The sequence below is a fragment of the Ixodes scapularis genome, unplaced genomic scaffold (genome assembly GCF_016920785.2).
Source record: "Ixodes scapularis isolate PalLabHiFi unplaced genomic scaffold, ASM1692078v2 PGA_scaffold2__306_contigs__length_199485367, whole genome shotgun sequence".
Taxonomy (NCBI): domain Eukaryota; kingdom Metazoa; phylum Arthropoda; class Arachnida; order Ixodida; family Ixodidae; genus Ixodes; species Ixodes scapularis.
Window position 1 is genome coordinate 66948842 of NW_024609857.1, and position 13522 is coordinate 66962363.

A 13522-nucleotide genomic window follows, 5' to 3' on the forward strand; every position below is an offset into this window, starting at 1 on the left:
AGTCGGGTTTTCCCGTTCTGCTACAGCCAACATGGCCAGCATCTGCCCATTCTTATGACTGCTCCGGTTCTTCTCGTGGCCCATGTTTTTCGAGTGCGGCCACAAGAAGAACGGTCGTCTGTCGTTCTCGTGGTCTTTGAGCGCGAAGGTTTTTTGCCGATAGGGTATTGAAGCGAGCTTGGTGGACTAAACATTGTCTACATACAGTGCCAAATGGTGCCAACTTCAACTTCGCTGTTTGTGCCAACGAAGGCACCGACAAAGTGCAGCACCATGATCAAACAGATCAACAAACAAGTGAAAAGTGAAAAATATAAAGCGGAAGTTGTACGAGAACTAAAAAATTACATCAAACAAGTGGAAAGTGGCCAAGACAGCGGAATGTGCACGGAAATTTGATATTATAACTAAAACTGATTTTTCGGACCGCTTGATTATTTGGACAATTTTGGGATCCCCTCCGAGTCCGAAAAATTGGTTGGCGACTGTATTCCCCCCCTTTCCCAAGCCCAGAAAAATTCCCTCGGCAGTTCCGGGTCGTTGAGATCCCCGGACGGCCCCGGCAAAAACGGGAGGGCCGTGGCACTGACCGAATGTTCTCCACCCCGATGCTGGCACAGAAGTCGGAAAACACCCGGTCCTCGATGCCGTTCTGGGCTTGCTTGAGCTCGTCGATCTTCAGCTCCCGCTTCCGCATCTCCTCCTCAATCTTCTTCACGTGGGGCTGAGTGGGCCAAGAAAGGAATGTGCACCACAGTTCCCTTCAGTATGTCTACCGACAAACTCCCAGATTTAACACCACACCAGCTTTCCCGATATCGGGGAACGCCCAAAAACCCCAAATCTGAGATGCTCTTGGATGAGAAAAATCTAAGCTTAGCAGAAAGAGCTCCATCTACAGCTTCGTTTTGCGCCGATCCAAAATGCAGCTCATGCAGAAATGACTGCAAGGCTGCTTTGGGAACCATATTCTTTACCTAGTTTCCTTCTTTGATTGCTACAGGGACATTTTCTAAGTATATTAGAGGCCCGAGCGTGTTCCCCAAAGAGTCTGGAATTCTATGCTCGCGTTTGGTTTTCTTCGACACGAGTCACGATAAGTGCCAATTTTTGTCTTGCACCACGATAAGACGCTGAAAAACACAGAATCTGGGGGAAAATGTAAACCTCCCCATAAAATACCTTCAAATTTAAAGAAAAACAAACCCTCAAAATATGAGGAGCCCCATAATAAGGCAAGCAAAATCGAAACATCCGTGCAAGCAGAGACCTAATGCACAAACTCTTGGAGGCCGGCACTTCGGGTTTAACTCACTCGCGCCCAGCTCATAACCTCGCACGAGCTCACGACCCTCACTCTAATTTAGAATTTTCAAGTTTTGGAGGATTACGAACACGATCGCTTTCCAGTCCCGTCGGAAGATGAGAGCGAGCAGCGAGTGCGAGTGTACTCACGAGAAAGCTTTGCTGAGGCATGCCGACAGATTCTCAAGTTAGATCTCTAGAAGCCCTCACGCAAGCAAACTTACGACCTTCGCCGCAACTTGAAATTTATGAATAATTTGGGCTTACAAGCTAACTCCCCTTCACCCTATGTCCGAGAGTGAGTACGAACAAGCGTCGGTGAATGCACTTACAAGTGAGCTTTGCCGAGATCAGACGACAGTGCAATTGGGGTCAACGAGCGAGTTTTGGCTAGAGTGACTATGGCCACAGTAAGATAAATTATAGCGCAAATTTCCTTCCTTAATTAGGATCCACCTACATTCGACATACTAGTTATTTTATTATAGTAAAGAAGCTTTGCAGTATAAGGGTCGATCTAGATTCGAGCAAATACAGGCACATTGACTCCTTCATTCCTAGAACGTCCTCCAATTGCAAATACCTTCCCGCACCAATAGTAAATATACCATCGATCGATTTATGTAGAGTCGCATCGATTAATCGTCTTAGCTAAAACATATTAGGATGAACTATTTTTCACTTTCCAGCAATAATGTATTGTTGGCCTTTGTTCTTTTTTTTGTGTGTGCATGCTCTTGTTTATGTTGTTGTTTTTACCCACACCCCTTTGTAATGACCTCTGAGCCCTGAGGATATGACATTACTTAATTAATTAATTAATTAATGATCTGCCGCGCATTCTAGCCCCGGTTTCAGGAGCGAGAAATCTCGGACCCACCTCGTACTTGGCGACCTCTGCCTCAAGCCGGGCGATCTCCTTTTCGAGGTTGGCGATGCTCTTGTTCTGGATGTTGTCCCGGTCCGTGACCGAGTAGCGGATGCGCGTCTCCAGGCCCCTGATCTGCGACTGTATGGTGGTCAGGTCAGACTCCTTGCGCGTCCGCTTCATCATCTCCTTCAGCTCCTCCGTCAGCTTCTCCTTCTTCTGCTTCAGCGTGTGGAATGCCTTGTCGTCCCACCGCCGGGCACGCTTTGCAAGGTCCCTGTGCACAAAAGGCACTGGGGTCTCCAAAATGCACCACCACAAACGGCAGAGGGAGCAGTTTACAAGGATGCCGACGTTCGGAAAGAACTAAACATTTTTTCCTGCAAACACCTGTACATGGCTTGAGTTAACGTCATGTGGGTGGCCATTGCAATAGCCTCGCTGATAAGCATGTACCATCCAAGAATCTGGAGCCCACGCTTCGCCCCAGTGATTTTGTTTTTCTCGACGGGAACAAGTAAGGCTTATCACCGGCGTGGTGTGATGACGTCATGTGCAAGCCACGTCTACTCGCTACAATCGGGTCAACACTTCGAACCCCGGAATTTCAACTCTGGCAGGATCTCAACCACGGAGGCACCAGCTTCCAAGGGCTGCCATTAATTTAGACGGGCAAGACTGAACGCTCTAGACGTAACGAAAAGAAACCTGTGCAGGAACGCAACGAGAACACTTACGTGCTGCCTCCCGATATGAACCCGTTCTTCTGGTAGTAGGTTCCGTCCAATGCCACAGCCTGTAGAAAAGTAAAGAATTAAAGTTCTTTAATTACGAAAAGCCTCACTGTTATTATGCATGCTCAGTCAATTGGCAAAGGGAATCTTTCCCAAGCAGAGGTACACTTTGCACTTCTCATTTTTGCTAAACTTCCTCTTCTCTTCATCCCTCCCATCATTGCTTCGATACCGTTGCAACTGGGGAGACAAGCAAAGTAAGGCAGCTTTGCAGAAGAAAAAAATCGGAATATCAGCCTTCAACCAAACACCTCTGGACAGGCACATATCCATGTGGGGGGGGGGGGGGGGGCGTCCATAAGGCCCTCTATTCATTTGAAATCTTCTATTTTGGTGGGGCCTCCTCTCCCCACTCCCCCCCCCCCCCCCCCCATACAGCATTTTGACATCAAATCACTAACCGAATCAAAATCCTAACTATGTGCCTGCCTCTAGACAAGAACACACTGGCTCAATGCAGCTTCATTCTGATTAATCAAATACTACACTACAGACATATTAATCTACACACACTTCTAACTAATTAAAACAAATCCTAAATGTCTAGTTGGCTGGCTATTACTCTAATGTGCCGGTAAATCACTTGGCTCAAAAGCAAAATACCAATAATTCATGTTTCATCACAAACTACAGGCAAGTTCTCAAAGCGACACGTACTAGCCTCGCTATCAGACTCGTAAAGTCATGCTGTTGGCACTATGAACATGCAATAATCGGCAAAACTGGTATGCTGCTCTTCCAAGGATTCCAAATTTTATACAGCACCTCCCGTCACTGTCCCGTCTCAAACCCTACTTCCAAGTTACATTTTACCAGTCCTTTACACATATTAAAGTTCCGACGACAATCTGGGCCCCGTGGGAGTACACAATGGCGGCTCTATTGTCAGTGCCAGCTCATGGAATGCAAAGCGTAGCTCATTATGTTCCATTTCTCACTCCGTCCTTTGTTTTTCAACTTTCTTATTGGCTAATGCCACAATCACATTGACTGTGGAGCGATAATAAAAAGTTTGAGACTCAATAAGCCCCTTGTTTCTTGTGCTGTCAGTCGCCTATGTGCTCCACCATTTCAAACAACTAAATGTGCATAAAAAAAAAAATTTGGTGCAAATTGTAATGCAGAACATCGCATAAAAAAATAAAATTGCCGTGCAGATTGCCGTGGAAAGGTAAATGCTATCGTAACACTGCAATAGCATTTAGCGCCGCCTAGTACTAAATGTTTCTTTATTGTGCTGCTTAGGATGTGCTGCAAAAACTCTAGGAACATTTGCTGTTGACGTCCAGCAAGTCTTGTACACATTTAAAATCAATTCACCGCATTTTCTGCTCTAACCGCCAACTTCCCCAACGTCTTTTGTAGTAGCATTAATGCAAAATAAATGTTTCTCTCTTACTATATGTGTATAAACATAGTATGCCTACAAACCTAATAAGACCCCCGATAACTGATTTGCCTTTCTCAGCTACTATGTCGTACCACGTTCATTGGGCACATTACCCCCTGCACCGACGACCGAACTGAGTATATAACGGGTGCGTGCCGCTCGTTTTGTTGGTTACAAACTTAGTGTACGGACGCAAAAAAGCGCAAAGTCCAGTCGGAGATTCCGTCGATCTACAGTGCTCACGTCGTAGCGCTTGTTGTCACCCAGGTCGTAGGCGACGCGGCTGGCATCGTCGGCCGTCTCACAGACCAGGGCGTTGTTGGTGGCATACAGCACGGCCCGCTTGATCGCTGGGGGGTCGTACTGCAGAACGTCGTACAGCAGCTTCACGTTCTTGGGCTGCGAGATGGTCCTGTGCACAAGACGTGGATGACGCTCACCCTGGTTCGACGTCTTTCTCCCTCTATACATACAAAACATGAATTCTTAAACTGTGTTCCTAGGAACCCAAGGGTTCCCAAGGGTGCCTTCGGGTGGTCGCCCATCTCCTAAATTTCCTCGACCACCTTCGCGACTAAGTAAAGCATCGTTCCTTTTTAAGCACCATTTGAGCCATCCGTCGACGCGTAACTATGTGGCAAATGTTCCTCAGTATGTAAATGATAGTTTACAAGGTCTATAGGCTCCTGTACTGATTTACTGCATCAAAGCCTAGATTTAGAGGGGTTCCTTGGCTGTCGGCCAAGGCAAGTAAGCGTTCCTCGAGAACAAAGCCCGAGAAAACTCGACTCGGCAGACGAGACTGGATGGAGGGGGAGGAGTAGGGCGTGCCTTACCTGAGGCGCTCCTTGAGGGGCTTGGCGTCTATGTAGTCCAGGGGCAGGAAAGTCTCTGCCTCGAGCATCTGCTCCTTCAGGTACTTGATGCAGGCCCGGCCGGTCTTCTCCGAGTCCACCACAATGGCCTCCATGTTCTTGCCCAGCACCTTGGTGATGGCCACGTTGTACTTCTTGTGTACTGGCTGGCACATGTTCACCAGACGGTCGTACTGCAAGGGCAGGGTGACACGCTCAGTAAGCGCCTACGGCAAAGCCGCGCGAACCATAAAAGCTGGTCTTCGCGGCACCATTTTCTTGCATTACAAAGCTTACGCATGCTTACGTCGAGATACAACCGCAAGTCCCCAGCACGTTCGTGCTTCGTACGAAGTGTTACAACCAGTTAAAGGGAGACATTGCTTTTTGAGGCAAAAAAATACAACAAATAAAAAAGCATTTTTTAAATTACTTTTTTTTTTTAAAGATTGGTAGGCACTTATCATCTTGTCCTCAACAATTTTTGTAAAGTAAGTCTTTCTCATTTTTATATATTTTCTTCGAAACAACGTAAAATGGGTCTGTGGATGCTTTTTTGCTATTATCTCTGAGTGGACTATTTACACACTTTGCTATATTATGGAAGCCATATCTCCACTGGTACCATATTCAATCTTCATTATTTATTCTTTTTCTCGTAGGTGTATGTGTGACATATGCAATAAGGGGTGTAAATATATTAAATATTGTACAGTCGAACCTCGATATAACGAACTTCAATGTAACGAAATCCTCGATTTAACGAAGTATTTTATTTTTCATAATTTCTTGCCCATAGACCCCATGTATTTTTAGTCTCTATATAACGAAATCGAGTTTGCTGCTATTTCAATATAACGAAGCGCCATTGCCATAGAAGGCAATAAATAAATCAACTCTAAAAAACAACTTCGCAAAAAAATTGTGGTTAAAAAAAAACATTATGCGCAAACGCGAGCGCTTGATAGGTTACTTCACGGGGACAGGCCTTCCAACGTTCCTATAGTCGGTTACAAGTCAAGAAGGTAGGAGAAGCTCCTCCCACAAGTGTGATGCGCCCGTTTCAAATCTCTCCGCAGTCGAAAGAAGAGTTCACTGGAAACGCCCCTTGTTCCGCTTCAATGGATTCCCACTTGTCTCCGATCCCACTTTTTAAGAAAGCGGCCTTTGTATTCATCGGAGAGGAAACCGAGCCCCTGAAAGCAGCCTTTGTATCCATCGGGGGGGAAGCTAATCCCCGAAAGTCGTGTTTGTTTCCGTCGGTGGGGGAGAACTCTAATCTCCCTCTCGTGGCTTCCACAATGCTAAGTCAAAGTCGAAAGATAAAGCAAATATGTACAGAAAGGCAAGACCCTCCTCGCGCGTTGGCCGCGACGTCACGGAAACGGTGGGACGCTATTGGATGCGGAGGTGGCGGAGGGATATCTGATTTCCTTTGAGGGGCATTTGCCGCTACCTTCTTAACCTGTAACTGACTAGGCTGCCCGAGGATGCGGCGCCGGTAGCGCCGGCGAGGCATGCGGCAAAGCGGATTCCGCGGGGCTGGCCAGAAAATGCCGAGCAAAAAGTTAACACGACATAACAGCATCACCACTGACATTCACTGATCATCATAGTCCACTGTACCGCGAGTAGCGCGGGAGCCAACTTCAGCGGGGGAGTGGGGGGAGCGACGTGATGGCGCGACCGCGCGACCGCACGGGCAGTGCCATCTAGGAGAAGACCGAGAAGACCGATTATCGTCTTGCGAGCGTGATGTAAAGCAAAGGCGCAAGCACACTGTGGGCGCAAGAGGGCAAGTAAACCAAGTAAACTGTGCGGTCTGTGCGGTCAAGAGTGCTATGTAGGTTGGAAACATTGGCACCGCCTAAACTAAACAACTTTATTTTTTAACCGGGCGGTTCACTCACGTGCTTGCTGCCATAAGGAAACGTAAAGTTCTTTCTTTGGATGAGAAAGCAAACGTTTTGGACGCCATCCTGAAGAAACTGCCGATATCACGAGCACTCGGGAAGTGCTCGACACAATGGACGTACTGAGGAGGTACACGGCGTCACATGGGCAGCAAGATGCCGTGTAAGCGCTCTGGGCGCTCGAACGCCGTATGACTGGTATGACGCCGCTGCTACTGTGTGACAAGGCGCAAGCAAAACTCGCGGACTACTTTGCCCCTACATAAATGTCATTTTCGGTGAGTTTTCATACCCGTAAAATGTTTCGGAATTTTTTTTTTCGCATGCTAAAGCCGAATTTCGATTTAGCGAAATTTCAATGTAACGAAGTAAATTGCGAATTTTACCGACTTCGTTACATCGAGGTTTAAACTGGTTTAACTGTATCACGTTTTTTGACAGCGCAGCTCTTAAAGGAGCTGTGCAACGATTTTAACTAGGGGTGTCGCGAACTTTTGTCGAACCGGATTTTTAGGTCGAACTTTCGTGGTTCGACTGGGTCGAACCGGTTCGACGAACTTTCGAACTTTTAGCCAAATTCGACCGGTTCGACTTTGTGGACAGTGTGGCCAGACCACGATACAAGCATGCCTAGGTTTGGAGAATTCTTTTTTTATGCAAAAAGGTTATTTTAATTTTATGAGCAGTTGCAATTAAAAGCAAGTAATTCTAACCACTGAATAAGTTGATAACTTAATTGTTTGTATTGTATTAACTGAAATAACCAATCAGTGTTGCCCTTCATTCATTCCTTAGCCATCACCATCCAATCCGAAGCCAACTGGCCGGGTTGCCGCGCATGCGCACACGAGTCGAACCTCAATACAAGGTTCGACGAACTTTCTACTAAAAGTTCGAAAAAGTCGAACCTGGTCGAACTCGACCTCGGCCGGTTCGCGACACCCCTAATTTTAACGTTGAAAGAATTGGCATCTTCTGCTTTTGATATTGTTCACCTTGTCACAAATGACAGAAAACACACCTCCTTTCATTGAAATGTTGCGATTACGCCGCGTAATATCGAGGCAAAATTTAGAATATTCCCCGACCTGCAGCCGCGAGCGGCGGCCATGAGAAACACGCGGCGTGACGTTAATGGGGAATTTTGTAAGAGATAGCAAGTTGTGCGAATACCTGCTTGATAAAAGGTAACTTTTCTATAAATCTTTTCGTTCCAACATAAATATAAATGCGTCAAAACCCTGGTATCATCGACAAAACTTTTATTATACGGAGTTTTAGTGGCGCCATCTATCCAAGGTCCACAAAACTATCGGCTCCATCTGCCACCGTGAACAGCCGCCAGAAGCCGAAGGGGGAGGGGGAGAGAGCCTAACCTCCTTGAGAGAGCCGGACGGGTATGGCCGGACCCGGATGAGACTTTCCTCCTTTCACCCCATTGTTCGCGCTGCGCCCGCCAGCACGTCGTAACGCGGTCGCGAGCGGATGAGTTCTCGCTGCTCACTGATGGCTCTAAAGAGAGAACTTTTCCGGAACCCCGCGCCTACCCCATCAACGTCACTGCGCACGTGACTTGGAAGACGATGTACGAGTTGAGAGGCGGCAAAAACCTGGATCTTTTTCATTTTTTTAAATAAAAACTAGGGTATCCAGGCAAAATCTGTTTTTTCTGTAGTTCACTTCAGAAGTGTCAGGCATCAACTTCCATAATAATTTAAGCAAAGCCCTGAAATTGTTGCACAGCTCCTTTCAGCGCCTGCTCCCGGGATAAGTGGCATCAACGTCGGCGTAATTGCGCGTTGCATTATGGGACGTTTCTCCACTAAAGTTAGTGGGGAAATTTTCCCACTGAATTCAGCAGGAAAATTTTTCCGCTAAACTTAGCGGGAGAATGTTTCCACTAAATTTAGCAAAAAAATTTCCCCGCTAAATTTAGCAAGAAAATTCCCCAACTAAATTTAGCTGGTTAAGTTTCCCTGTTAAATTTAGCGGGCTAGGTTTCCCCCCTAAATTTAGCGTGTTAAGTTTCTCTGGTAAATTTAGCCGGGAAATTGACGTCACGTGACCTCAACACCAATTTAGCTTCCCCGCTAAATTTAGCAGAAAAATTTTCGCTAAATTTCCTCGCTGAAACTAACGGGAAAATTTCCCTGCTAAATTTAGCGGGAAGATTTCTGCTAAATTTAACGAGTAAGATTTTGCTAAATTTCCCACTAAATTTAGCGGGAATATTTCTCCGTTAAATTTAGTGGGGAATGTTTGCTAGATTTAGCAGGAAATTTAGCAAAAATTTCCCGCTATTTAAAAGGGGAGCAGGAGAGGAGAAGGGGAGGGTATGGAGGGGAAGGGGCATACCCTCCCCTCCGTACCCTCCCCTCCTCCTCTTCAAGGGCTGCGCTCTAATTCGGCTTTGCAGAGAATTGTAAATGTTTCGTTTTTTCCAGGTGCCTCTCTGCATCAATGAATCATTTCGAAACTAGGAAATTCAAAAGTATCCTAAAAAGCCTATAAGTCATCCTAGAGCTTTCATTATGCCTTACTAGATTCCACAGACCTTTTACTGATATATGTTTATTTTCTGATTTCAGTATTTCAATTTGTCATAACCCTTCCCATAATCTTTTCAAGTTAAATTTTCAATATTAGCACAAAACTAATTAGTAGGTTACATCAAAACCAGGTACATATTTATAGTAGTCAGATTGTAACAGCAGATAAGCTATGTAAATTTGATTTGAACTCAGTTATATAAAAAATGCTCTAGAAGCAGTGTGGACCCTTAAAGGACAACTCCGCTCAATTCCAGGAATTTCGGGGTTTTTGGTGATTATACATTAAGGTATACTAATAAACGGCTCGACGTCGTTTGTTTCTCAAAAAAGGAAATATAATTCTCGTAATCCTTCTTTACTCCTGATCACAAACCGAAACCGAAACTGCGCCCGCGCCTGGCAACATTGGTCCCGCGTCGTCATAGTCTGGGACAAACCACGTGGTACGAACGTCACCGCACGACCTCGCCGACCGCGCGGACGGACGGATCGGCGGAGCAAGCGTCGTTGCGCCGTGTCGTCTGCTCCACGGTCTCTGCTATCCAACGACGTGTGCACTACCGCGGCCGCAGAGTGTTTTGACGCAGAAAAAGGCAAGTTGTTTTAAAGTTATGTTTTGAAACCATTAGTAGTTGAAGCTAAGTAAACCACTCGTAATATGCCAGGCATTGCAGCACAAAACGTTGCTCCGAGACGCAGCAGGTTCGGTCTTCCCGACGACGAGCGCGGAGCGCTCGCTCAGACACTCATCAGCGCATGCGCGTTTTGGATCATGTGGACATCGGTATGCACGCTGCTGGCGCCGCCTGTAAGCTGCGCCTCAATAAAGTAAAAAACAAGAAAAAAAGCGGTCCCAGACTATGACGTGCGGCGCAGTGTTGGCTGTGCCAACACGCGGTATTGACTGCGCTGTTCTCTGCGCCGCACATCGGCCGCTAGAATTAGCAGATTTCGGAGACTTGAGGCATCTCAAACTTTGTTTACCAGTTTAACAAACTTTTAGGCTTAATTACGTCGTAAAACTTGACATGTAGTCTTTCTAGGTGATACTAAAGAGAACTGCGTTGTTTTTTTAGCATCGAAAATGAAGCGGAGTTGCCCTTTAAACGAGTAATTTAGCACGCAGAATGCGAAGCACGGACGGGCCGGTGATTTGCCGTCGTACCTTGACGTGAGTTTACATAAGCTTTGTAACCTAAGGGAATGGTGATGTGGGAACCAGCCTTAATCAGATGGCAGCATCTTACGAGTGCTGCAAAACCCAGTACGGAAGAGTGTCGAATTAAGTGGCACCTTAATTTAAACAGGGCTCGGTAAGTTCCTTTCTCTGCCATACTTTTTGACACTATAAACATCCCAGGGGATGCCATCGATGCCTTGCAGTTGAAATTGAATCCTTGTTTTTCTGCTGACACGAAGGAAATCACTCGCAGCAGTGCAGTTACAAACACTTGTCCGAGATTCTGAGCCAATTTCGCACTAGCCTCCGCTAATAGCACCTGTCCAGACTCAATCTTCTTCATCTCCTTTTTCTTCAGACCCGACTCAATCAATGACTGCGCATGTTCAAGCATAGTCCGCGAACAGATGATGCACTGTTCAAGTTGTCGATCTTCCTGAAGACGAGCTCTATTCGTTCTCGCTTCCCTCGCATCACAGTTCTACCCCTTTTGCCTCTCGTCGTCTTACTTTTCGACTTTTAGCCTTTCTGTGTAAACTTTATGAGACTTCTTCACAGCTTGCAGCAAGTCTGCTGTCAAAGGCACTTTCGTGAAATCACTGCCAAATCACTTTAAACTGCAATCAGCGTAATCACAATCTGGCGGCTCGTATCTTGCTCCGTCACATGCCTCACTGCTCGCTCCCCTTTGTTGCCGAGTTTTCCGCGCAGGGCCGCGGCACACGTTTGCTCCACCATTGGGCACATTCAGTAGTGGTCAAGGAGTCACTGACTCCTTCACTGGACAGCCAAAAGTCACTTCCGGTGCACGTAACTCCGGGGCTTCGGAGTCAAGCTCCGAAGCTCCAAAGCACCGAGTCCGGAGACAGTGCACGTAGAGTCAAAGGAGCTAAAGATGACGTCACTTCCTAACTGGTGACGATTTCCGGCGAGAAAATCCAAAGAGCTCCGACTCGAGTCACTCTGTTCGGAGCAAAGGAGGCGCTACTGAACGCGCCCATTCAGATCTTCAGGTGAAAGGAATCCAGGACTTAAGAAAAGCATGGTAAGCATGCAGCAACGGCAGCTAACGTTGGCGGCAGCAACCTTCAGATACGGATTTTCGAATTCAGATCCACTGGCGTCCCTTTTGGGCCGGTAATTCCAGGGTCAATGTTGCCAACAGAAACTGCGAGAAGGCCGATTTCGACGAGGCTAGTTTATAATTTAAGTTTGGGCACACCTTGGTGCAATTTTGTCCTTATTTATACTTTTGTATCAGTGTGGAGCACAAAAAGTCGTTAGGCACACAGTGGCGCAATTGACGCAGCAGTTCCATCCCTGTTGTACGATCGTGCCTGCTATAATCAAAAGCCCCTCTCGTCTTGCGCTTCTTGTAGTTTTGCCGATACCTCTTGGTGTGATGACAGTGAGGTGTCAGGGCACTTGACGCTGTAGGAAGTGTTGAGCGTAACTTTCGTCCCACTAGAAGTTCCACCGGGGAAAACCCTTCAGGCCCGAGTGTAGTTCGGTGGGCCAGAAGAGCTTGTGCTGTATTTGAAGATTTTTGAAGCAGGTTTTTGCCGTTTGACTGCTCTTTCTGCTTCTCCGTTGCTCTGTGGGTAGTAAGGACTCAAAGTCTTCAGCTGGGCTCCCCACTTAGTCGCAAATACTGTAAAAACCCTTCATTTTCGTGGCCCCTATTTTTCGCAAATCAGTCACAGAGGACATAATCGCGGCCAATAAGTTTTGCGAATTCCAGGTGCCTGCATTGAAACTCTTAAGGACCAACATTTTCGCAAGCCCTTAAATTTTGCAAATTTTTCCATTCGCGAAAATTAAGGGCTTGTGGACATTAAGGGTTTTACAGTATCGGCAGAATTCATTAGATCCAAACTGAGGAGCGTTGTCGCTATGAATAACGACTTCCGTGCAGCCATGTCTTGAGAAGTTCTGTCCAGAAAGTTTAATCACTTCTTCAGTGGTTGTTTGCTGTAGTTCTTCTAGCTCGGAGGTCTTCAAGGAATGTGTGAGGAGAAGAATGTCGACAATACTGAGCCAGGAGAGGCTGTCCGTATCAAGATCAACCAGATCCCCATCGCAGCAGAGAAGACCTGCATGGCTCCGAGACTTTGTTAACTTACACTGCTTTACTTCCACGTCCTGAGTTCCCTGCTTTTGTTTGTTAGAAGGGGAAGATATTGTGTCAGCAACATTGGGTAACATCTGTATATACGCCATACCATTGATGTAACCATCAGTTTCATTCTGCTAGTCGTTCTGGTCGCATCTACTTCTATATGGTCGCCCCAAGGGGCAAGGATACAGTACTGTCGTCGACACTGTATGTTGGATATGCTGTGTTATTTGAGATCTTTCTTATATAAACCCTGTTTGGATAATGCGACACCGTGGGGTATGTATAATATGTTGTTTTGGCTATCTTCTGTGGTCAAATATTTTCGACAGTTAAGATCTTTGTAGATTGACATGGCCGAGTGTATGGCATCATAAAAAATCAGCCTAAAATGAAGCAAACCTTCCAGTTGCATTTGTTCTCTCGTGCACAAACTCACCGAAAATAGCTTTCCTTCGTTTGTTATCATTCTCAAAAAAAGTACAATGCTTTCTTAAAAGCCTCATGAAGTTCTAGTCACCATAAAACACTAGAGAAACAAAAAAATGCA

The 13522-nt window shown here is 46.3% G+C and overlaps 1 protein-coding gene across 1 annotated transcript in view; it reads right to left on the reverse strand.

Moving 5' to 3' along the window:
• The window catches only part of LOC8029227 (structural maintenance of chromosomes protein 1A), a 68199-nt gene that overhangs the window by 35534 nt on the left and 19143 nt on the right, over positions 1–13522 (reverse strand). Inside the window, exons 12-16 of the mRNA XM_029986463.4 lie at positions 5194–5405; positions 4601–4769; positions 2911–2969; positions 2186–2450; positions 591–724 (exon numbers count right to left, since the gene is read on the reverse strand). Of these exons, the coding sequence (XP_029842323.2) occupies positions 591–724; positions 2186–2450; positions 2911–2969; positions 4601–4769; positions 5194–5405 (839 nt within the window). The remainder of the gene's footprint in view (positions 1–590; positions 725–2185; positions 2451–2910; positions 2970–4600; positions 4770–5193; positions 5406–13522) is intronic.